Below are 25,750 nucleotides of genomic sequence, written 5' to 3' on the forward strand. Positions count from 1 at the left end.
AGGGAGATGTTGGTCAAAGGGTACAAACTTGCAGTTAGAAGATGAATAAATTCTGGGGATCTAATGCACAGCCTAGGGATTACAGTCAACAATATGTTATATGCTTCAAAGTTGCCGAGACTAGATCTTTTTTTTTTTGCGGTACGCAGGCCTCTCACTGTTGTGGCCTCTCCCGTTGCGGAGCGCAGGCTCAGTGGCCATGGTTCACGGGCCCAACCGCTCCGCAGCATGTGGGATCTTCCCGGACCGGGGCACAAACCCGTGTCCCCTGCATCGGCAGGCGGACTCTCAACCACTGCGCCACCAGAGAAGGCCCAAGACTAGATCTTAAATGTTCTCACCACACAAAATTAACTATGGGACCTGACGGAGGTGTTAGCTAATGCTATGTTGGTGATCATTTTGTAATATTTTAAGTGTATCACATTCGCACATAGTACACCTTAAGCTTACGTATGTCAATCATGTCTCAAAAAAAGAACACGAGAAAAGAAAAGGACCCAAGAGAGCCCTCTCGGAGCTGCCGTTAACCTGTCTGACTCCACATCAGCCCCTGGGCGGCAGGACTGGCTTCCTGTTGCAGCCTTAGCTGCATCCTCACCTCCAAGTGCCCTCCAGGCCTCTGCCTGGGCATCACGGTTGGTCTGAGTCGGTGGACACAGCTGCGCAAGGGAGAGTTCGCAGAATGGTGGGGAGCTTGGTGCCGCCTGAACACCGAGTGTGGGCAGGAGCTCAGAGGCCCACTGGACTGGGAAAGAAAGTGGGGTGGGCAGGATGCTCCTTAGGGGCCAAGGGGTTTGCCCTTTGTCCTGTGTGCATTGGGAGCCACTGAAGGCTTCTGAGGCAGACAGTGGCAAAACTAGAGCTGGGTTTTAGGAGGCTGGGTTTAGTCCCTCTGTGACCCACAGCTTGTGCACTCTCCTAGCCAAGTTCCAAAAATCTGTCTTCGTAGTTTGCATGTGACTTCCTTCTGTCACTGAGTGTGACTGTCTCTCAGGGGCTGTCAACACTCAAAGGTCACTGGCCCTTATAGGGCACAAGCTTCTATGTTAATCTGTAGTCTAGTGACCGCAAAGCCTGTGCTGGGGAACCTGGCCTTGTTTGAGCCTGTGGTAGCAGGCACTATGGTGTTCTTAGTACCTGGAGTGGAAATACAGGGTTTTTTTTCCCCTGGGGTGGATTCCTCCTTCTTTTTCTGGAAGAACTCCTATTGACCTTTCCAGACCCAGTGGAATGCTGCATCTCCTGTAGTGGCTCCTGGCTTCCTCATAGAATGTGAGTGCTACCGCCCCTAAACTCTGACAGTACTCGATCAGTCCCTGTTCTCCTTGTGCTAGAGATATTTATTTGTCTGATTTTCCCAGCTAGGCTCTGAGTGCCTTGAGGGAAGCGTCTGGTCTTTGCTGTCTCTATATCCAGTTCAGGGCCTGGCAGAGTTAAGTACTTAATTGGGCACAGCATCCAAGCATATTATCACCTGCTGACTGATACACATGTATTCTAGGCACTAGAATGCATCAGTGAATAGACCAAAGAAAATTCCCCTCCTGCCCTGGAGCTCTCAGCTTATTAGATCCTCTGCATGTGACTTCCACATCCATAAATACCTTCTGAGGGACAGACTTCCTGCTGCCTTCCTCAGATCTGGGGGATGTTATGTTTCGAGGGTGGACTTTGACAACTTGAGAAGGAGAAGCGCTTTCTTTCAGCATGAGGGCCATGTGCCTTGTGTCCTCCAAATGCTAACAGAACACAGTTCTCTGACTGGTAGGTTGTAGGTGCTTGCTGCACAGGTATTGGATGGAGATTGGAGTAGAATTAGACTGGGGGTAAGATTTTACTCCCGGGGGGAGGGTGACCTGCTTGGGCCAGGGCAATCCCAGGTCTTGCACAACGAGAAGAACACGGCCAGCTCCACGAGTTCTCTACAAAAGGATTGGATTTTAGAGGCAGACAGGCCTGACACGATGCAATCAGACTACAAAATAATTGGCTTTAATTCTAGACCGTACCTGCAACAGGTTTTGTTCCCTCTCTTGGCACTTTCCCAGCCCCAGGACTCCCTTTTGAGTTTTAGAAGCAGCAACTTGCAGATGTCCACCCTGCCTTGAGGAACATGAAAAGGCAGAGGCTAGAGAGAGGGGCCTTGTGGCATTCTGGAACCTGTGGCGTGACACAGCTGTCAAAGGATCCCCTCCCTTCCCTCCAACACACTCACCCACCAGCTGTCAAGGCCACAGGAAACCAAAGAGAAAGGGCACCGTAACTGGGACTCCAGAGTTTCCAACAACTCATCCTGTGGTAGCAGACAGGGTGGTTCCCGGCCAGGCTTGGCCACTGACCCAGCTGGGCAAGTCAGTGTCCTTCCTTGGAAAGCAGTTTCCATGTGAATAACATGAGGAGGTTGGATGGGATGGTCTTAAATGCTCTTGTGGCTTTTTGTAGGAAAGAGCAGGGGCTCTGGTGTCAGATACACCTGATTTTAAAATGGAAGGAAGCTTGAGAGGTGGGGTAGAGTGGCGTAGAGAGCTGCATAGGTTTCAGAGCCAGAGACACCTGGGTTCCGACCCTGGCTCTGCCCCTAATTAGCTATTTAACTTCGGACAAGTTGCTTAACCTCCCAGAGGCTGGGTTTCTGTGCAAACATAGTGATGTGCCCTCCTCCCTTGGTGGCTGGAGGAAGCGTCTATAATGCGATATTGCAGGGAGGGCCCGGAGCTCAGGGCTTGGCACAGAGAAAGCTGTAATCAGCATGGGTGGTGGCAGTGGTATTTGAGATGCTAACCACTTCAAGGTGGACAGGTGTCCTTGAAGCAGGGCACAGGGTTTGAGAAGCTGCTCTGAGCAGGGCACTCCAGGAAGAACTACACATGGAGGTGTAAATTTCCATCCACAGGAACAGCTGGACCACCCCAAACTGTCATGAGTGTCTTTATCCCCACAGGGACAGGCTAACCCAGGGCTGCTGGCTTAGGTTGGGCCTGCCATTGCTGGGTGCCAAGCCTCCACGCAGCGCACGCGGGTGCATCCGGATGAATCCTGGGACTCTGGGTGAGTCCCAGGGCTCCTGGCCATGTACTGGCTTGCTCAGTGCATGGTCTGGGCTGCGGGTCTGGGTGAACACGCTCTCTATTCCTTTCCAGTGCGTCGGTCCAAGGCGGCTGATGAGGAGAGAAGGCGCCGAGCCCAGCGCGCCCGGGACGAGTACCGGCGTCACTCCCTCCGCGCCGTCCAGAAGGGCACGGTCGCTGGCCTCAGCTCCAGGTTCCGAGAGCTCGGCCAGAGCCACGAGCAGGAGGCGAGACTCTACCACCACCTCCTGGGCCCGGGGCTGCCTTCACCCCTGGCCGTGCCTGGCAGGTGGGTCGCGGACCTCGCATCCCGCATCCGCATGCGCGGTGTGTCTGGGGGCGGGCCTCCGGCTGGGGCGTAGGGCACCAGGGATCTGGTCCGGCTCTGTCTCCGACTTGCTGTTTAATTTGGGGCTAGTCATCTCCCCTCTGTTGGCCTCAGTGCCCTAGTCTGTGTAATGGGGCAGGAGTTGGGGAGAGGAGTCGGGGTTGGAGATTTCTACCAACTCTGGAGTCCTGGGAGGCTTCACCTCTTTGGGGTCTAGGATTCCTTTGAGAATCTAAAGAAAGCTGTGTACCCTCTTCTCTGTGAAATGCACATATGTAAATACCCCAAAACGTTTGCATATAATTTAAAGCTCTAAAAGATCCGTAGACCCCAGGTTAAGAACTTGTAATATAAGACCTCAAATGGGTTAAACGTGGTTCCCAGCAGCCTGGAACCAGAACTGGCTGCTGCTTTTTGTAACCACAGGCAATGCTGGTGCATCCCGGGTTCTGATAGCCGGTTGCAGATGGACGCAGTTGAGTGCAGGAGGGTCCTTACACGCTGGGCTGATGAGTGGTTTGGCAAGGGCGCTCAGGTGACTGACTGCCCATGATCGCTGGGACGGAGGATCAAGAGGTTGCCTGGAGCCTCTCGACCTGCCGCCTGTGCCCACCTCAGGCCAGCCCTAAGGTTGGTTCCCCTCCTCATTATTGCTGATTGTCTGCTGCCCGAGGGAGGGCTCAGAGGCTGGATGCTGAGTGCCTGCTGCTCCCTGAACCACAATAAACCTGCAGAAGAGTCCATTCAGCCCCAGATGAAAGAGGGTTGTCTGGGTTTTGCTTTAATTGGGATTTAGGGTTATTCATAAAACCCCCTCCCTCTCCCTGCAGCCTAGGGAGAACTGACATCTGCGTTTCTTCCTTCCTTCCCTCTCTTCCTTTCCTCCTTCCTTGTCATTTATATGATTCACAAACCAGAAAGTTTAAAAAGATACATGGAGGAAAGGCTGACTCCCATCCTTGCCGTCCATCTACTCAGTTCCCTCTTCCCCGCACAGGGAGCCACTGTTCTTAGTTTATGTGTCCTCCCGGTTCCTTTTTGCAACTGCCAAGGTGAAAAGTTGTATCTCCTTCTTTTTCTTTTCTTTTTTTTTTTTTTTTTGCATGAAAGTTTGCCTATCATACACATGGTTCTGCATCTTGATGTTTTTTCCATTTAACTATAAATTTTGGAGGTCTTTACATATCGATTCTTACCTGATTATTTTTATTTCGTTTTCTTTTCACAGCTGCATAGTATTCCACTGCCTGGCTGTGCTCTAATTTATTTTTCAAAACCTCTATTGATGGACATTGGTGTTGTTTGAAATCTTTGGTTATTACCAACAGTGCCCTTAATGAGTAACCTTGTAGACATGCAACTAGTATCTACAAGAGAGATCCCCAAAAGTGGGACTACTGGGTTAGGGGCTACATGCACTTATAGTATTGATAATTCCCATCAACTTGCCCTCCACAGGGGTGGTACCAACGGACACTCTCATCCTTTAGCCTTGCCAACAGTGCGTGGTCAGACTTTTGTTTTGTGTGAGACATAATATCTCAGTGAAAACTTAAATTTGCATTTCTATTTATGTGTGAGATGAAGTATTTTGTATATGTTTAAGGGCCTTTGGTATTTCTCTGTCTGTCTGTTCATTTCCCTTCCTGCCTCTTCATTGTGTTATTGGTCTTTTCGCCATCTGTTTCTAGGAACTCCTTAAATATTAGGGAAAATATTAGGGATGCTTTTCTTTGTGATAAACATTTTTTCCCCCTCAATTTGTCATTTGTCCTTTGACTTTTATGATGATGTTTTCTGTCATGCAGGAGTTCTTTATTTTTATGAGGTCAGATTTTCTTTTATGTTTCCTGGATTTGGAGACATAGTTAGAAAAGCCTTCTTCCTCTTGTGCTTTTTTTTTTTTTTTTTAAAGGAGACATATAATTTGTCCTTCAGGCCCAGAAGACAGAGCTGCATGAACTGTGTTGCAGTCTGGCTCCAGGCTCGCTGTGTGTGGCTGTCAGTAGAGGAGAAGAAGTGACAGCCACAGTGTGCCGTCTTGGGTGGAGCAGGGGGACCAGGGACCATGCAGATGGAGCAGCAGAAGCCATGCCTCAGCCTCCTTCCTGGGGCTGCCCCATGGAACAGGTCCCCGTGGCCTCACTGCCCTCAGCACTGTGGTGCTGGCACCGGCGGCCGGCACCGGCGGCCAGCCCACGCTTGCCCGGTTATGCTGGGGGCAGACACATTGTTGATGGGAGAGAGTTCCAGGTGCAGGAGTGAGGCTTCTGGCCAGGTGGCCTCTTGGAGCACTTGGTCCTAGCATTTATATTCTGGGGAATCAGATTCTCTGCTTAGAAACAGAGGGACAAGAGTGAACGAATTTTCCTTGCTGTTATTTATAACCTCCTCTTGCCTTCTAAGGAGAATGAGTCCTAGAAACCAGAGGAAATTTCTTCCCCCTGAGCACAGTTATTTATTGGGGAAGGCGAGTGTGAAGGAAGAGGCTGGGGCAGGGCTGCAGTGTGCCGCTTCATAAAGAGGGAGAGCACCTGAGGTTCCTGAGAAGAGGGCAATCCTCAAGGGCGGATACAGAGGAGCAAAGCTGGTTGGAGGGGGTGTTAAAAAAAAGCCTGCAGAGGTGGCAGCGGGAAGCAAGGGGTTTGGAGAACAGACTCCACTGATGATGGCTTTAGGCTGTTCAATGGAACCTCACCCTCTGTCTTATTGCATCTTTTCTAAAATCTACAGTGTTCACTACTGTGTGTGTGTATATGTGGATTCATTTTAGGGCAGGTAAAAACAGGGGCTCATTCTGGGGTTTGCCAGGAAGTGCTGGGCTCAGCATCGAAGTGTTGGTTGATGCGGGGGAAATGCAAAGACTTGGGGACTTCGTGCTGGTGTTTATTTCATAAGAGACGAAGACAGCGGTGGTGAATTCTAAATGCCAGTGCTGTGAGGTGGACAGACAGCAGTGACAGTGTGAGCCTTTGCCAGGTTGCTGTCACTCAGGGGGAAGGGTGAGAAAGCTGTGCTTGTTCATGCTGGGCCCAAAGTCTGCTGAAGCTCTATTTTCATCCCATACAGAGGTGCAATGTGATCTTGCTGGATATCACTTCAACACACAGTGGTGTGTGTTGTTACGGGGAATGTGCTGTCAAACCCTTACTGGGCTTCATGTCAGTGGGGCTCTAGTACAGCGGGGTCTCACGTGGCCCCGTCTCTGTATGCGTTCAGGAGCCACGGTATGACAATTAAAATCTGGGCTTACTTATGAGAAGATATCAAAAAGCATCTAATTTATTACTCAGACCTTCTTCAGGTGCCCCTCTTCATCTCCCTCCCAGGATCTTCAATTCCACACCTGCTTCTCCATCAAAAGTCAGCCCGTGCAGCGACTCTTTCCTCCCCTCTCCCTTTCCTCTGTCCTTTTCCCTCTTACTTCTTGGTGGTGAAGCTCAGCCATTTCCAGAGCAGACTGAGGCTGTTCACTGTCCTGGTTCTGCCTCATAAAACATGGAAGGCTAGCTGGCCAAGCCAGGTGTCCCCTTAGATGGCAGCAGTGGGTGAGACGGGGAGGGGCAAAACCAGAGTTCTCTTCAGTGCAGGTTTGGGGAGGGCGGAGGACACGCACATGTGAATAATTTTGCTCCTATTACATTACGACCCTTCTTCGTAGACGCTGCTGTTTATGCCCTGGCCATTCTAGAGGGCAGATATGCCTTTTCTCTCCCTCTGACACCCCCTCCTATCCTACTTCGCACTCGCACCTGCGTGGCTTTTTTTCAAACTAAGTGACAACAGTTTTCTTTTGGGGAAAACAATAACAGCTGGTACATTAATGACCTGCAAAGCGCCTTCAAGTACCTGGACTCATTTAATCCTGTCCACAGGCGTGAGTGTGGGCGTCGGGACTGTTCACTCTCACAGTGGTCTCCCCCACTCCCTCCCCCTCCTTCCTTCCCCTCTCGCTGTCCCCCTGCTCTCTCCCTGACTCTGCCACACTCTGTCTCTGTCTCAGCAGGACTTGGGAGCGGCCCCTGTGTCCTGTCTCCAGAGAAGTCATAGTGCGCTGGTTTAAGGAGGAGCAGCTGCCTCGCCGCGCGGGCTTTGAGAGGAGCACCAAAGCCATCGCCCCCTGGTTCCACGGTAGGGTGGCTTTCCGGATCCCTGGGGCAGGGGCAGATCATTTCCACATCTCAGCCTCCCTCTGGGGTTGGTGCGGCGTCCCACAGGGCCACCACAATCAGAGGAGTCAAGGACTTTAGACTCCGCTAATTCCGCTCCGGCCCCACGAAGACTGGCCGGTCTCCCAAGGCTAAGGCTCAGCGCTCCTGGCTCACCTGCTGGGAGTGGAGTAGAGAGAGGTCCCATGTCTGTCCTTTTTTTGCTCACTGAGTGGGTTGAGCTCAAGGCACAAGCTTTGATTTCCCCAGGGCGTGTGCTGAAACACTGAGTGGCCTTGATGGAGATGGTCAGAGACCAAGCACAACATCTGTGAGCGGGAGTCCAGGGGACTGCAGGCCCCAGGGCTCTGGACGTGCACTGCCCTCTCTGCTGGGAAGGGATGAACATGGCTCTTGCCTACTGCCCTCACCTCACAGCCTCCTTGGCCGTCCAGGGCTCCTCAGAGGCATCTTCTGTCTCTGCATTGGGCCTGGTAGGTGTGTGAGTCCCCTCAGGGCCTGATGAGTAAGGTTAATCTGGGAGCAATGAGAAAACCCAGCCACACGAGAGGTGAGGCTAGCCTTTCCGGTTAGCCATGGGCTCCAAGGGGCCAGGGCCCTGTGTCTCAGGCATCTCTGTACTCAGCCTTCACCTCTGCTTCTTACCTGCTCAGGGATCAGGTAGAGAAACGCATCCAAGACAAATGAACCCTCTTTCTCTGTTGCCACTGATGTTGAGTTCTTCACCTCAGCAGCATCCCCATCATGTCAGCCAGATTATGCTTAGTTATGCTACAGTGAGAAATGATCCCAAAGTCTCAGTGACGTCTGCCAGCCAAGACTCATTTCTTACCCATGTGACATGCCCAGTGGGAGTTGGTTGTGAACTTTAATCTGGGCCTCAGACAGAAGGGGTTGCCTCTACTGGAAACGCCAGTGATCTCATGACAGAGGGAAAAAGAGGGGCATGGCCAGCGACACACTGGCTCCCGGAGCTTCTGCCTGGAACTGACGTGTGCCATGGTTGCTCACATTCCTCTGGCCAGAGCCAGCCTGGCATCTGTGGTACGGATAGTTTGGAATGATAATAGAATCTGTTGGGACCACCATCCACTTTCAGACCCCTTCCTTCTCCTGGGCCTCCACAAATCTAACAGAAGGATGGGGTAGCTCTTTATGGCTCAGAAAGTCGACAGTTGACGTTCACGTGTGGCCTAGCTGTGTGTCCCGGGAGCTGGTCCTGGGGATTCCCTGCCTCTAACTTCTGTCCCTGTTATGTGTCCCTGTAGCCCCTGTGAGAGGTTCCATTTGCATCACTGCTTTCCTGTTCATGTGTATATTATCATAATCAGGGAAACGCAAAACTAGCATCTTGGGCACCTGCGTAGTACAACTTAAAAGTTCTGTCGCGGTTGGGATTTGTCAGAACCACTGGCTGCTCTGCTGTACTTGTGGCAGCCAACGGAGAAGGCACGGCAGAGGCGCTTACGTTTATCTTTAGCTTTATTTTCTGTCCTGATGAAAAAGACATGTACTTTTATATTGTCACAGAAGAAACAGAACCGTGATTTTTTTTTTTTTTTTTTTTTTTGGTTTGTAGCCTCTCACTGCTGTGGCCTCTCCCGTTGCGGAGCACAGGCTCCGGACGCGCAGGCTCAGCGGCCATGGCTCACGGGCCCAGCCGCTCCGCGGCATGTGGGATCTTCCCGGACCGGGGCACAAACCCGCGTCCCCTGCATCGGCAGGCGGACTCTCAACCACTGCACCACCAGGGAAGCCCCAGAACCATGATTTAAGTCTCGAAATTTACGTAACTGATTTCGTGTTCTTCTCACAGTTCCACCATAAAGCCTGCAGGAATGTTGCTAATCCACGGACGAGAGCTATGTGTCAAAGTTTTCATTGATCTGTGACAAGATGAAAGGAAAAGGCTCACATATGGAGGGTGGCCAACTATCTTTGCTTGGAAAGGCCTGTGTTGTACTCGAAGATGACATCCTCTCCTCAGTTTTAGTGTTAAAATGTCCTATGTCTTATGAATTGATGGTGATAGTAAGCAGTAGTTTTTTTTTTATATACTGCCTTTGCTCAGAAGAGCAAAAAGGGAGCAGCCCCATGTTGGTTTCCACCCTTTTTACTTATACCTAAAACCCCAAAGTCTGGAACTTCTGGTATGGTCCAACTTCTCTTCCAATGTAGCAATTCCCTATAGCATCCTTGGTGGGACTCCCCCATGTTAATCTGTCCAAGAGAAGAAACCTCCTGCCCCACAGTCTCATTGTTAGGGAGTCCGCTGCAAGTTGGCTGGGGCTCTGCTCTCAGCTGGTCTTGGCTGGGCATCTTCGCTGGGGCGGCTCTGCCCCGTGTAGCTCTCAGGCTCCTCCTGGGACTGGCAGGCTAGCCCAGGCATGCTCTTCTCAGGAACCAGAGAGTACCGGGCAGCACGCTAGGCTCCAGAAGTCTAGCCTCCGAACCAGCACCCTGTCACTTTCACCCCGTGCCATTGGCCACAATACGTCACAAAGTTGAGGCGCTGGGAAAAATCTTCTGCTCCTTTCGTGTGAGGAACTGCAAAGCCACGCGTCAAAGGGTTTGGAGATAGGGAGGGGAGGAGAATTTGAGCCGATAATGCCATCGATCGCAATCCCAATATAAATCTTTTCTTTCCTGGGGAAAGCATTCCTAGTTAATTTAGATGGATTTTAGATGCAGGTTAAAAAGGACTGCTGTGACTTCTATTTTCTTCCCTTCTATCAAACGTATTTGGATGTGTCGAGGTGTAATCCAAAGCGCGATGTGGGCAAGGAGTCTGAAGATCTGGGGCCCCTCTAGAACCTCGCGGCTCTGTGACCTTGGGTGTGTCCTTTAAATTCCCCATCTGTGATGATAACATTGACTCCACAGGATACGTATGAAGATCAAGCCAACAATGCGCTCTGTCCGCCATAACGAGCCGTTGGCAAGAGTGCTGACGCACTGAGGTGGGCCACTAGAGACCCCACCTCCCCGGGGAAACAGTTTGGGGACGTGGGCTCAGAGCACAGAGCGGGAGGCAAGGAGGAACTGGCTCCCCGCTGGGACCACGGGGTTGTTGATAAAGTCCCCTCTGTTAAAGAGAGAGAGAAAATGTTAAAGTCCTTCCTCGTTTCTCCTCGGTTCATTGTTACGTTCCAGTGGTTCTAAGAGAGACTTCTCGTATACAAAAATACTCCTGAGAAAAGCTAGTGCATATAAGCTTGACGTTGGGGGAAAAAAGTATCTATTTTTGGACTTCAACATGTATCTAAAACTATTAAGAATATCCTCTGTCTGAACACTGGCTCAGTCAGAACCCATTTCTCTTCCTGAGAAAAGAAAACAGTCTAGAAAACAGTCACACTTGGTCCGTGGTTCATTGTCCTGTCAGCAACCCACTGGCTGTCTGTGACCGGCCCTTAGTCAGGGCTTGGCGGGGAGTGGATGGGGCAGATTCCCGGCTGCACAGTGGATGGTGGAGCTGGGGCTCCGGAGTGGATCTCCTGATGGCCTGTCCTGCATTCAGGTGGGGTGTTCCCATCACGCCTTTTCTGACAAGCACCATGTGGATGGTGCAGCCTGCGGGGGTCCAGCAGCCGGGGGTGGCTTTCCGTGCAAAGCAGAGCTCCTAAAGTGGAATGGGCACTGCTTCCTACCTGCCCATGCTGCGACTTCAGGGCACACGTGGAGGAGAGGAGTGTTGAAGGTCCCAGGGCTGCAGGGTTCTAGGCTGGGTCCCTCCCTTCAGGTTCCTTGTCCACCTTGCTCTTGACCACGGCGCATCCGAATGTCTTTGAAGGGGGGAGGGGGGAGAATGTAGGAGTCATAGCGCTGTTAGTGATTATTTGGGGAAATGTTTGTGTTGCAGAAGGGGGGAACAGAGCCACTACTCCCCAATCTCTGGAGTCCTGTCTGGAGAAAGGGAGATTATTAAAGGGGCTCGGGGGCTGGGGGTTCTAAAGAGACACATTTCACTTCAATAGAAAAAGGTGGTTGCAGCTACTATTGGGCAGCAGGATGGCTATTGGACTCCTCAGATGGCTGGCCCGAGGGCCCTTGAGAGCTTTCTCTCCTTAGCATCTGGGATGCAGTGTGATTCTGCTGGCATTGCCCCAGGACCTCCAAAGTTTTCTCAGGCGGTCAGGAGAACGGGGAAGGCTGGCCAGGGTGGGAGGCTGGCTGCAGAGCAGGCGCCCGGGCGGGACTGTTGTGCTTCTCCTTATTTGTGTCCCTATTACTGATGTTGTTTGCGGTCCAGGAACTGAGGCACAGCAGTGGGCACCCCGTCTGGATGACCCTTCCAGGAGTCCTGCAGGGCGGCAGCCCCTAGGAGGTGGGAAGGATTGTGCCTGGGGAGGCCGGGCCTGAGTGGGAATGGGGTCTCGCTCGCTGCCCCCGGCCCCGGTCCCCCACAACTGCATGCACCGGGACAGCACATCCTCTCTGAGCTGCAGAGCAGGAAAGGCTTGAACGGGCTGATCAGTGTTCATCACTGGCTGCTGCTGTGAAGTCTTGTGTGTTTGCCTGGCTGTGTAGACGTGCAGAGTGGTTTGACGTGCACCATCTCACAGGTGCTCTCCACTTCTCCTCGAGCTGGTCATGGTTAGCCCTTTACAGATGAAGACGCCGATGACCAGAGAGCTTGAGAAGTCACCCCTATTCACCCAGCAGTAAGCATGGGAGCTGGGACAAGATGTAGGGCCTCTGGACCCCAGGTTTTCTTCCTCCACTCTGGTGGCCTCTTGAATATGCTGCTAGCCCTGCAGGGAGCTTGGGGCGAAAAAGTGCCCCCTCTGGATCCACAATCCCTTACTGTATATTCACTTGAACTTCTGTTACGCACGGCCCGAGTTCCTTCTCTTAAATCTCACCCCTCCTCAATCCGTGGGCCTTCCAGAGCAGAGCTGCCACTGGTCTCCTGGCCCAGCTTGAGGGGAAATCTGGGAGCGCCCTGTTTGGTCTTTGGGGTCATTCTCAGGGGCTAGAGTGTCTGGGGCTGAGATGGAGAGAGTGAGCCAGCTAAGCTCTTGTCCTCGGCTTTCAAGATCAGTGGAAGGATAGGAAACTACGTGAGGCTTTGGAACCTGTTGAGAGGTGGCAGCCAGAATGGGGGACCCGGCACACCAAATCCATGTGAAGCAAGGACTAGCTGAAGAAACCAGGGGTAGAGAAAGTAGTGGTGGTGTTATAAGGATTACATGTATGATATTTATAAAGTGTTCAGAACTTGCACTAAATGCTTCCACTTGTTACCTGGAATAAATCAACACGGTAGCCTTTGGAGATGCATATCGGGATGTGAAGCATGTAAGTGTGGCTTCATACCCTTAGAGTATGCCACTGCTATCACTTGGAAGTAAAGAGAATGATGACATCAAACGACTGTTCACAAAAGGAAGATGGTACATATTTAGCCTTCCCCACAAAAAGTAAAAGTCTGAATTTTTTTTCATTATAAATATGATTGACATTTTTTTCAAAGCTGTGAGGGGTAACACGTGGGTCATTTGGAAGGATGATTAGCATGTCATGATCCATCTCGTCAAGTCAGGTTGCTCATTTTCCTTTCCTGAGCAGAATTTGGAATGGAAAATTTCCACCAACTCTGATCCCAAATGCAAACATTTCTAAAGAAGAAAAGAAGTAGGTCAGTTGACCTACTTTTCTCTTAAGTTCTTGCTTAAGCTGTTCCAACTAAGAAATAAAGGAATCTTTTTCCTTCTTTTTAAAAGAACTGTGCACTGGCTATAGGGTATCAAAAAAAAGATTACAAAGAGAGCGAAATTATTTTTTGCTTTAGGAAAGCGTCGACTGTAATGGTGTTCCCAAGATTGTAACTCTTTCCTTTCTGCTCTCTGTAATTCCGTGTTTCTGATTTCAGACCCTTGGTGTCTTGTCTACCTAACACTTTTAGTTTGGATGTTTTGCTGAGATTGTTTTCTGATGCACAGCTGTGGGTAACTAAAATGTGTGGGAAGGGACAGGGGTTGGGGGACCTAGATGGCTTGGATTTGATAGAACTGATTTTTTATTTTCTATCGGGATTAAATAGAAGCACAGAGTGACAATAAACTTGATTTCTGGTGATGTAATTGATTTAATATACTTCTGACAGTCTCATCGTATTTCTGGTGGCTACAAGAGATTCCTCCTACCTTGCTGACTCCGGGAAGTTTCTATCATAGGTTAGACCCAGGAAACTGCCGTTAGGTTTTTTTGGCTCTGGGACCTGTAGTCTAGTTTCCCACCAGTCCCCAGCCACAAGCTCATCCCAGCCCTGGCACCCAGGGCTCCAGCTCATGCCAGAGCCCTTGGCCTCACATTTCTGTGACGACAGGCATGGGGTTGAGGTGGAAGACTTGGGGTGGGTGGCACAGCTGCTGTGTCTTCAAACCACTTATGTCCTCAAGGTCAGCGGCCTCACGCAAAGGAACACGGGGTGAAAATCACAAGATGCTGGCTTTGGTTCAGTCTGATCATCTTTTTAGCAGTTAGCTGTCCTGAGATGGGATAAACTACCTCCAGGAGCTGGGAGCACCCACTGCTGGGATGTGTAAACAGAGGCCAGATGGCTCTTCAGTCAAGACAGTGAAAGCGTGCGTTGTCCAGTATGATGGGGATTAGATCAGATGACACGACTTTTCTCTCCCACCCCTTCCTACTGTGAGCTCTGCTTTCTCTGTTTATCTGAGAAACAAATATGGCGGCTTTGACACTTGCTAGAGAATAAAGGATGGTCACTACAGTAGTTGAGAAGCTTTCTGGAAATGACTTATGTAACACTTATGCTTAATTATGAAAAGTTTATTAGACCCAAATTACCTTCTGTTTAGTACTTAAGTTCTTTATACATTCACGTGTCAGCGTCATTTGCTTACAGCTTTCGTTTAAAATGGTGATGCTGCTTTTGGGTGTTATGACTCACACTCCCCCTCACCAGCCCCCCGGGAGTGCACGGGGCAGGAGGGTGTCCCCTGCTTTAGGATTCAACCTCCAGGTAACACTTCCTGCAGGGGATCAACATGACTTGCAATTAACGTGTGTTTTCTCCTGGAATCGTCACAAATATGCTGTCAGCCCCCTGCAGACAGTAAGGCATTACCAACATTTGTGTAGCCACATTTCAAGTTTAGTTAAGTGTACAGAGAAAATGCACTTTTATTTTTCTATAATTTCTCTGATCTCATGAAGTTATCACCAGCCCCTTCTTCCCTGCTTCCAGGCCCTGTCCCCTGCATGGGGCCGTGTCTATCTGGAGGTGCCCAGAGGCACCACTTGGACTGGTGGCATCCCTGGGCAGGGGGTACCTGACCTGGTACCACTCCTCCGTCAGGTGTGCACAAAGTGTGGTTGGTTGGCCTCATGTGTGGGCTCACACTGGCTTTTATGTTTTACCTGGTAATTCAGTGACCATTTCCTTTGTGCTAGCTTTGTGTCCAGTAAATATCGAACATCCAGTATCTCATTTACCCTTTGCACAACTTTCTGGAAAAGGTAATAATACTAGCAGTTAGGTCCATGGTGCTTAGAGTATGTGGGGCCCTCTTCTAAGCACATCACATACTTTACCTTCTTTGACGCTCATAATAACACTGTGTGCTTGCTACTAGCATCAGCCCCGTTTCACAGATGAGGAAACTGAGGCATAGAGAAGTGATGCCACTTGCCTGCGGTTCACTGTTAGTAAGTGGGGGTGGTGGGATTCAAACCCTGGTGGTCTGGCTCCACAGTCCACGCTCCGATCTGTGACGCACTGTGGCCTTGCTGCCATCTCAAGGTAAGGAACTAGAGGCTCCAAAGGTTAAGAAACTGCCCTGGGGCACGCAGTGCCCAGGAGAGTCAGTTCCTTTCCAGTCCAGGATGTCTCCTTGAGGATGAAGAGATGGCTGTTCCTTTAGGAGACATCCAGCCATCTCTGGGCCGTGGGGACAGCTGTTTCAGCTGCCATGCCTTATTCTTGGCTGGGGCAAGTGTCTGCTCCTCGTGCAGCTGGGGCCGCCTCCCATAGACTTCCTGAGGGATGCTATCCCAGTCTCCACAATAAATGCAATAAATGGAGTCCTCATGGAGTAAATGCAGTAAATGGAGTAAAACAGGGAGTTGTCAGAGTTTGGGGTTGTTGAATTCCCTGGGCAGGGGCACCAGGGAGCAGGCTCCCTGTGTAAGGCAGTTAAATCATTTGTTGATTATTAATATTAAGCTTCTGTTGTCTGTGAGACACTCTGTACTAAGTACAGGGCATGTGGTGGTGAACAAAACTGACAACTTCCCTCCCCTCATGGCACTTACATTCACTTGCCATTGACAGAAAAATAATCGTACTGGTATACTCAAAAGAGAACTTATTGGCTTCTGTGACTGGAAAAACCCAAACATCAGGCCAGCTTCAGGCTTTGCTTGATCCAGGGAGCTTAAGTTTTTAGCAACTGGCCTCTCTCCATCGCTCAGCTCTGTTGCGCTCCATGTTGTTTTTATTCTCAAGCAATGCATCAGCCTGTGGTTGCATGTGTGCGTTCATTCTCCTAGGTTCGAATCCAACAGAAGATAGGGCATACTTTTCTCTCAAATAATTTCTGGTATTAGTCCCATTATTCTGCCTTGTTGGCTCTGGTTTGGTCACATGCCCACTCCTGAACCAATCACCATGGCCAGAGGGATGAGCTGTCTGATTGGCTAGGCTTGAGTCACATGACCATCCCCAGAGCAGGGAAGAGTCTATCCCATTGCAACTGTATAGACCGAGTGGGATGGTGTGGCCTCGCAAAGGAAGCTCACCATTCCCTTGCCAGAAGGGCAGATGGTCCTGAGTGGGCAAGACCAATTATGTCCACCATATTAAGGAAAATAACTGGCCTAGTGGAACTCACAGTAAGTGAGACTGGCATGAATCAAATAATAAATTTATGCTTCCAGTTGAGGTTAGTGCTACACAGGATCCTTGTGTAGCCAGTTTCAGAAGTCGTTTTGCTGGGTGGCTGCAGCCATGTCGTGAACAGCGGCATCAGTGCTTTGAGCCTGGCGTGTCAGCTTGGAGCAGGCAGTCGTGGGCGTGGAATGGTGCCTCTTGTGCATAATATATCTGGAACCAAGATGCTTGTCCAGAGAAACACTCGTCTCAGCAGTTAACTGTGGCTAAATTTCATCTGGAGTTATAAAAAATGAAGGCATTTGAACTCATTCATCACAATCTGTGTGGCTTTAGGATGCTCTGAGAAACTGTTGAGAATGAAGCGATGAATAATTCCAGCCCCCTTAATGATAGATACCATCTGGAAAGTACGGCAATAACAAAGGGGAAGGAAAGTCACAAAAATGAATGAGAAAGGTAATGGAGGAGTTGTTGGCCGGTGAGGTGTAGCTGTGGTGAAAGCTTTAAGAAATACGCATGTCAGATAAATTGAGACCCATAAAAAGTAAAACGTCCTGTCTGGGCTGCCCGCCTTTCTTTTCAGGGAGAAGCTCTAACAGAAATAAAAGGAGCTCATTTGGTTACTGAGGTTCAATTCCAAGCTAACGATTTCAGGGACGGAGGTACGGAGGTGGCAGAGGGGTTGGGAACTGAATCCCGGGTCTGCTTTAGGATTTGCTATCATGTGGATTTATGGGTCCATTAGAGCAGAGTGTCTTTTGCAAGTGTGCTTAAAGTGCCTTTCCTTTCCTGGGGCTGCCACCGGTTAGCACCGATGGAGCAAATATTGAATATTTTGATAGTGAACGTGGAGTAGTTGGTGTTTGAGAGCATGTGCGTGGAATCCAGGGAGGTGATTAGGCGAGGTGGCAGGAAGAATGCTCGGGAATTGTGCTCGAGGTGCAGTGACAGAAGTCAGGAGCAGCTGGCTCCACTTCACAGGTGTGCTGGCTGCAACTCCTGCCTGTGATGTTCACGTGGGGGTGATGGGAGCCTGGTCTTTGCTGTGCCAGCGTACATGCTCCCATCTGCCTGCCCCACCTTTTCACCCTCGCCTGATGCAACTGTGTGGAAGGGGGCTGCTGCCCTGAAGGGCCTCTGTCCCCTGACCTTGGCCCTGTCTTTTTGGGCAGTGTCCCCACAGAGGGCGCTGCAGTTAGTCGGACTGCCTCTGACCTCCCGAGAAGCCTTGGGCACATCAGGGACCTGTGGGCCCGCTTGGGTCCAGTGCCCTGTTCCCCTTAGTCCCCATCAAGGGCCTCCATCTGTATGCGGGGATTCTGCCTCAGTTTCCAGGTTGCACCTCTGTTTGCTTCTGCCGCTGACCCTGGTGAAAAGCAGGGCAGAATGAAAACTTAAGGAGTGGAAACATCACCAATCCTTGGAAGCCCCTGTGTGCTTCTCACCAGGGCAGCCCTCTTCCTTCCATCAGATACGATCCCTATCCTCAGTATTTTGTCCATCATTTCTTTGCTTCATGTATTGTTTATATATTGATCTCCAAACACTAGACTGTTTAGCTTTGTGAGTTTTTCAATTTAATATAAACGGAACTATAGTGTATTTATTTTTCAGTTATTGGCTTGTTTCACACTTCATTGAAAAAAAATTTTTTTTCTCATTGCATTTTCCCACTTCTGTTGTTGGAGAACAACAGAACAACAATGCCTATCTTTTAGTGGTTAATTCAGGTGATTTAACATGCATACTTAATATATTATAAAGTTAATATATATCTTTACCCTCTTCCTAAACAAACAGATTTTTTAAACTCCAAGCACCCTTCTCTCAACTGATAAGATGTTGTCCAGTATTATAGTTCTATCTTATTCAAACCCTCAAATTACCCATTATTATTATTTTGTAAGTCAATATATATTTTTATTTATTTTTTCACAAGGACACGATTTTAATAGTTACTTATATTAAGATGCAATGTCTGCTAAATTATAAAAATTGCTTTAAAAATATATTGACTTAATTGCACTCATTTCCTTTTCTTTGTGTATTGACATTTTTCAAACACTGCATATTGAAATCAATTCAGAACATGATCATTACAACATGTGGTAAATAACTTCATATCTACCTAACATTGTTCTCATTCAAATTTTAAACTAATGCTTAACTTAGCTTAGTTTATTGATGAAAATACTACATTCACATATTTCATAAAACCAGAGCTAGAAGGGCCTTAGAAAATAATCACACTTGCATGAAATGCTGACAAATAACTTACATATAGTTTCTATACGGCATTCTGTTCACACCATGTATAATCTTGACTATTTCCTATTATAATTATAGATACACTAATGTTGAACTTACAATTTTAATGTAAGTCAGTATATATTTTTAAACTGACCTACAGTAGCCATGCTCATCATTCCTTCTAGCAGCTCAGATTCTCTGTCTAGGATTATATTTCTTCTAATTGAAGTATATCCTCTAGAATTTTCTTAGTAGTCAAATCTCAAATTTTTTTTTTCTGAAGACATCTTTATTTTTCCCTTCACCTTGAAAGAGTTTCATTAAACACCATTATTTTTTTCTCTGCACTCTGAAAATATTATCTCATTGTCCTCTGGCTTCTATTGTTGCAATGGAGAAGTCAACCATCAGTTTAATTCTTTATTCTTTGCAGGTAATCTGCCTTTTCTCTCTGGTTGACAAAATGAGACATTGAGTAGCTTTGTGCCATTTCACTGTTATGGGTCTTTGACTAATTCTCAGCATTCACTCTTGAAATATTCCCTCCTCTTCATTCTCCTCTCTCTTTTTTGGAATTCAGCTTATACATGTGTTAGACCTTTCATTCCATTCTCCATGTCTCTTAACCTCCTGAAATGTAGATTAAACTTATGTCACATTTATATAAATATCCCATGGTTGTGTCATTCTTGGTCTTCACTGTGACGCTTCACTCACTTACCCCTTCTTCTCTCCTTTCACCTCATCGTCACTCCTTTCTGCTCACGTAGCATCTACCCAGCCTTCAAGGTGCACTTCCCATCCCCCTTCATTGCCTCTATAAATCCTGCCCTGACTTCTACAGGCCTCATTAATTTCCCCCTTCTTGTGTCTTTCACAGCACTTGCTGTCCTCTGCATGAGATAACTTGGTGTAGAGCAAAGAGCACTGGACTTGGAGTCCGAGGACTTGAGTTCAAATTCTGGCTCCACCACTTAATAGCTCTGTGACCTTGGGTAAGTCACTTCTCTTGCTGACCTTCAGTGTCCTCAGTTATGAACTGATGATGGTAGGGTTGTTAGGAAGGCTAAATGAGATGAGGGCCACTGAGTCCCCAGATACTGCCCAGTGCTGGCTTTGATAGAAGGCCTCTCATGTGACCCTTGGTGTATCCTTTTGCCTTTCTGCTTCAAAACAGAAACCGTTCCTGGTAGACTAGTGGCTTGGGAGCTGGATACCAATGTCACAACTGTGGAAATGGAGCTGTGAAGCAACACTTAGGTGAAAAAGCCCTCAGTGAGTTGAAATCCCTGGCTTGTATGACTCCAATCCATACCTTTCAGTCCATTTTCCACCCTTGAACATTCTCACATTCTTCTGTTTAGGAAAGATCAGTAGCTCCCCATTGCCCTCAGAATTAAGTCCATAATCCTTTTTAATGGTATGGAGAGCACTTTGGGGCCTGACCCTTGCCAGCCTCTACACATCTTGCCACTGCCCAGCTCCTACTTTTTAAAACAATTAATTAATTTTTGGCTGCGCTGCGCAGCTTGCGGGATCTTAGTTCCCCAACCAGGGATTGGACCGGCGCCCTCAGCAGTGAAAGTGCGGAGACCTAACCACTGGACTGCCAGGGAATTCCCCCCAGCTCCTACTTTTTAAAACAATTAATTAATTTTTGGCTGCGCTGCGCAGCTTGCGGGATCTTAGTTCCCCAACCAGGGATTGGACCGGCGCCCTCAGCAGTGAAAGTGCGGAGACCTAACCACTGGACTGCCAGGGAATTCCCCCCAGCTCCTACTTTAGCCCTCCCGCCAGCCACAGAGAATCACCTGCTCGTTCCTTTTGCAAACTGCCCTCCTTTCCTTGCCTCTCTGTTTTAACCTTTCTGTTTTCAGTCTAACTGGAGCTTCCATCCCTGGGCTCCAGGGCTGGGTGGGTCGCCTCCCTGAGCCCACGCCCTATAGCCTTTATCGCCACTGGTTACAGCGAGCACCACCCCTCCCCCGCCCGCTCTTAAAAAAATTTTGCTAATCTTGATTTCAGTCCAGAGTCAGAGATTCTGGAAGGCAGGAATTGTTTCTCATTTAATACTGACTCCCAGGTGCCCAGCATGGGACCTGGTTCCTAGAGAGTTCTTGATGAGTGTTTATTGAAGGGAGGAAGGAAAAAGGAAGAAAGGAGGGAAGGAAGGAGAGAAAGTGTTTCTGGAAAAACTACATTTCCTATTGTCTGGGGATGAGACTTGGCTCAGAAAGAACGTGTAGCTGCATACTCCAATAATCATTCCAGAGCAACTTACCCTGGAACATCGTCTGGTAAGGCCATCTCCCTCAGCAGAAGATCCTAGTCATTAGCAGAGTTAGAAAGTTTCCATGATCCCAACGGTAAGCTCACTCCCCAGCCAGAAGTGGTGAGGTGAGGCCCTCCCCTCTTTCCTCGGCCAGGAGGTTGTAGAGTATTTCAGGTAGGAGGTGGGATGGGATGGGATATGATTAATGCTAATTCCTAGTACACTTGGCTTCGAGGTGATCCAGAAGAGAGAGAGCGATGGAGAGCAGAGGGAACGGGGCAGGAAAACCTAACAGCCTCTCCTCACCATCATCCTACACGGCCCTCAGCCACCAATTAATTCTCTTAGGAGTCAGGTTTCCTGTGAAATTCTTTGCCATCCTGAACTGTGAGTCTGTATCACCTTTGGTCTTGGGCCAAATTACAAGTTTGATCCCCAGGTAGGTATCAAAGAGGGGGCAGAGTTCACAGATGCTTACTATTTGAGATACCTGGAGAGTCTCCCAGGAATATCCCAGGCTGGGGCCCGGAGGAAGTCCCCTTCAGCAGCCTCTGTTTGAGAGGACTGTGTGCGGGGTGTGGGCAGCACAGCTTGGCAGTACTATGGCCATTGCTGCTGCCAGCTCAAGGTAACACCCAACACTCGCATGTGTGGAGTGCACTCAGTGTAGCCAGTGCAAATTAGTCACATTGTATCGGGTAGTCATGCGCTCTCAGGCACATTCACGTGTGACGGGCACATTCGTGCGCTACCGCAATGAATTCTCAAACAACCGGATGATGTAGGTGTTATAGTCAGTACCGCTTAACAGATGAGGTCACTGAACTGGGTTTCAGAGGGGCTTAAGTGACCTGCCCAAGGCCACCTATTGATCAAGTCCTTGAGCTGTGATTTTAGTCCATGTGCGTGATCACTGCTCCAAACAAGCCCCCAACGTTCCAGGCACTTGGAATACAAAGATAAGATCTCTGTGTCTGTTCAGGTCTTCCAGAAGCAGAAGTCCAAGAGCTTTATTGGAGGAAATGTCTGTGAAGGATAAAGGGGAGACAGAGCAGGACAGATGGGGAGAGTCTTCTGAACATGGTACAGGTCTGACACCTGTGAAGGAGCAGAGGGAAGGAAGGACAGATTATTGGGAGGAAGAGCCTGATACGGGAGTGCAGCTCAGAGAACATCTTCGCCAGGCTGATGGGAAGCTCTTGAGGAAAGACTGCTTGCTAGAGGAGTCCCACGTTGGGTAGGCATGGCAGCTCTGGTACCCCCTGGGCTCCGTCATAGTACCCCTTGTCCGAGTCAGGCACATAGTACCCCCTGTGCACAGTGGATCCTGAAGGACCAGCAGCTGGAGGCTGTCAGCTCACCAGCATTGCTGCTCCTTGAAGCAGGGTCTCTCTGTAAGGGAGGCTGAACAGAACACTCCCACGGCCATCACAGGCTCTGTCCTTGAGCTATTCCCAGCCACTTTACTAATATACCATAGAGTTTGGACAGAAGGTTGTAAAAGTCCAAAGGTGGGACGTTCTAGGAGCCTCCTGGGATAAAAATGATTTCCTGACAGGGTTAAGCAAGTTGCACACTGAATAAAGGGAAGCCAAGGGGGCTAGTTTGGGGGAGAACGGATTGAAATACAGAAAAGTGAGCTTAGCCATTTTGGCCCAGGGAGGCACCTTTTTCTAGTTCAACCACCCAGAGGGACATCTTTTTCTAACCCACACAAAGGTAGAGTGTAGGTGACCAGCAGCCTGTGATTCCTGGGAGAAAAGAGGAATCCTTCAATGAGGATTCAGGGTCAGCTGGGACAAATCGGGCATTCAGAGCCTGGTGTCCATTGTTCCTGAGCCAGACTCTGCCAGACGGAGGTCAGTGGGAAGCCCTTCGAGGGTTTTAGATGGCAGAGACGCATGGCATTGTCATTTTGGGGTTACTGGTCACTTTTGCATATTAAAAAGTCAAGTCATATTTAAGTTTGTTCAGTCTCCCGCCCATTATAACACTCCCCTCCTCTCCAACTCTCAAGTCTAGGCTGGGCTTCAGCTTGAGGTACTTGGAGTTGGGACAGAGGTGACATCTTCTGGTCCTTCTTCCTCGCAGCCCTTGGCTCCATCTCTATTTCCCCTTACTTACCTCCTTGCCCTAGACACCTTTAGGGTCTAGGTCCTCTGGTATTGGGCCAGGGAGGTGGTTGGGGGACAGTGCTGAGTCTTCTGACAAATTCTGGGCATGCCCTTTCGGTTGGTCCTCTTTTGGCTGTCCCTGCTTCTCTGGCTGAACCCACCAAGGCCATCCAAGGAGCATCCTCCCTCCTGCGTGGTATGTATGTGTGATTCTTCGGGCACCCTGCGGTGGGAGTGCTTCCCACCCTCTTCTCTTCTTCTCTCTCCCTGGTTTTCTGCTTACACAGCCTGGTTGGGGAGCGGGTGGCTGGCTTGATTGCCTCTCGATAAGTCCTGGGCAAGGAGGAAAGAGGTGGCCCCCATTTGTGTTGGCTGTCTTAAAAGGGGGACATGTGACAGTGTGGCTGCTTCTGTGTCCTCTGCTTTGGGCACAAGGAAGTCGTGCCACACCTCCTGTTAAGTAGGAAGGGTATGGGAAGGGAGTGTCCCTACAGTGAAGCATGGCAATGGCACCAGGGGTGCAGTGGCGGGGAGTCACAGCATGCAGTGCCTTCAGGGTCATGGTGATGAGCAGCCCATCTACCTTCTACCCTCTGCTATGTGACTGGCAATAAATAATCCCGCTGAATGAATGCAGATGGTAAACAAGTAGGTGTGTAAGAGGACATTGTGTTGCAATTTACCTTTCCCCCAAGTAACAGCTGAGAGCAGGAGCCCACATTTCTGTAGCTCTTCTGTTTATGAAATTATTTTCAATTCTTGGTCTCACTTGAAAGTCGTAATGCGCCCTCGAAGTAGGTAGATTAAGATTGTCACTTAAACGTCAAAGGACACTGGGGAAGTTGAGGGCTTGGCTGAAGGTCCCATGCGCAGGTGAGGGCAGAGGTGGGCAGGTCATCTAGGTCTCCTGACACCCCTCCTCTTCCCACCGCCGCCCCCTCTAGAGCCTGACCTACCAGACACATGGCCTCTCGTTCACTCCCTTAGAGGACAGCGGCTCCTGAAGAGCCTTTTGGGGGATTGACCCTGATGTACAAACACCTCCAAGGCCAGACCTGACCCTCCTACTGTGGTGAAGCCACATCGTGTAGGACCGCAGAACCTGAGGACGTTTTGTTCTTTGAGCCGAAGTGGAGCTTAATTATGTGCCCCTATTAAGAAACTGTTTGCCTGGCGTCCACAGGTAGACAGAGGAAGTGTTTTTACTTCTTAAGAGGAAACACTGTTTTCAGGTGCTCACTCATGGGTACCAGAGAGATCACCGAGGCAGTAATCGTAAGTCATTCTGGTCTGGTCATTAAAGCAGTACTCTTAAGGCTCTCCACAGGGCAATTCTTGTTGACTTGTATTTGTAATCGATAGATGCTATAATTCCAGCTCATTTACTAATTCTTTGCTTACCCAGTTTTACCCAATTAATCCAAATTAGTGTGGCTTAATTTGGGGGAAAGCTTGCTAAATTGGGGTCCGAGTAGCAACTCTGCCCCCAGGCTCACTGCTAGTTGCTCCGGGCCAAGGTGTCTCCTCAGTAGAATAAGTCAAGTGCTGGGCAGCTCCGGAGGCCCCTCCCTTCTCTAGACCTTTGACCAAGGCTGAGGGGCAGGAATGATCTGGGGAGGGTAGCTGGCTGGGGAAGGGGTTGCAGAATCTGCTGACTTTTCTTTTTTTTTTTTTTTTAAAAAACAGGAATTATCAGCCGAGAAGATGCCGAAGATCTCCTTGAGAATATGACTGAGGGCGCATTTCTGGTCCGGGTCAGTGAGAAAATCTGGGGTTACACCCTCTCCTACCGCCTGCAGAAAGGGTTCAAGCATTTTCTTGTGGATGCCTCTGGGGATTTTTACAGCTTCTTGGGAGTGGACCCCAATCGCCATGCAACGCTCACGGATCTCATTGATTTCCACAAGGTATCCCTCTTAGGGGTGCTGATGGGGGTGGCTGGGGAGAGGCAGGCTGTGGGCATTCTAAGAGATGGGGATGGAGAGGGAGCAAGCAGCCCCAGAAGGTCCTTAGGGTCACAGGGATCTAGACCATGCTGGTAGAAGAGACAAGAGATTGTCTAGACCAGGCTCTGGGGCCACTGCTCTTCTCTGGCTGACCCTCTACTCACGCGGGCACCTCAAACACCCGTCTCCAAGCCGCTTCTCACCTTGAGTACCTGAGTGCTGCCTACTGTCAACACTTAGGGGCTGGTTGACCTGCCTTCTGTCCCAGCCCATGTCTCACCCCCAGCTTTTTCCAGGGTGTCCCTCTTGAGGACATTCTAGGCAGGCCTTCAGCAGCTTCGTCAAGCTAGCTGGGCAGGCAGCCCTGTGGTTAGAGAAGCTTCTCAGGTACAATGCCTCTTGTTCCAGCTATAGCTTTGCCACTTAGTGTGTGTGACCTCAGGCAGCTTCCTTAGTCTCACTGAGCTTTAGTTTGCTAACCGGGCAAATGGATGTAAATACTACTTAACTCAGATCCTGTGAGTGTTAAATGGGGGGATGTACATAACGGCGCCCTGTAACTGAAGTGGTATGCATGTTCTTATTTGTTCCCCTGTCGTGGACCTCACATTGTGAAGGACGTTTTCTTCCAAACGATGTATATAAAAAGAAACAACTTTTGTGTTAACGTGGCTGTTGGCATTAGTAGTAACTGGAAGAAAGCCAGAGGTGAAGCTCAGTGACCCGGAACGGGGTGG

At 49.4% G+C, this 25,750-nt stretch overlaps 1 protein-coding gene across 4 annotated transcripts in view; it reads left to right on the plus strand.

The window, feature by feature from the left end:
• Positions 1 to 25,750, plus strand: part of SH2D4B (SH2 domain containing 4B) — an 81,029-nt gene that overhangs the window by 49,893 nt on the left and 5,386 nt on the right. Inside the window, exons 5-8 of one of the 4 annotated variants that reach the window (XR_003002578.1) lie at positions 3,144 to 3,360; positions 7,406 to 7,530; positions 19,562 to 19,676; positions 24,754 to 24,870. Coding sequence is in view for 1 of the 4 variants with exons in the window: in XM_024740271.1 (XP_024596039.1) it covers positions 3,144 to 3,360; positions 7,406 to 7,530; positions 24,754 to 24,974 (563 nt within the window). In the remaining 3 variants the exon portion in view is untranslated. Of the gene's footprint in view, positions 1 to 3,143; positions 3,361 to 7,405; positions 7,531 to 19,561; positions 19,677 to 19,858; positions 19,902 to 21,197; positions 21,381 to 24,753; positions 24,975 to 25,750 lie in introns of those variants that run through there. The other 3 variants (XR_003002582.1, XR_003002581.1, XM_024740271.1) reach the window with 3 other exon arrangements.

Source organism: Neophocaena asiaeorientalis, unplaced genomic scaffold (assembly GCF_003031525.2).
Source record: "Neophocaena asiaeorientalis asiaeorientalis breed wild unplaced genomic scaffold, Neophocaena_asiaeorientalis_V1.1 scaffold517, whole genome shotgun sequence".
Lineage (NCBI taxonomy): Eukaryota > Metazoa > Chordata > Mammalia > Artiodactyla > Phocoenidae > Neophocaena > Neophocaena asiaeorientalis.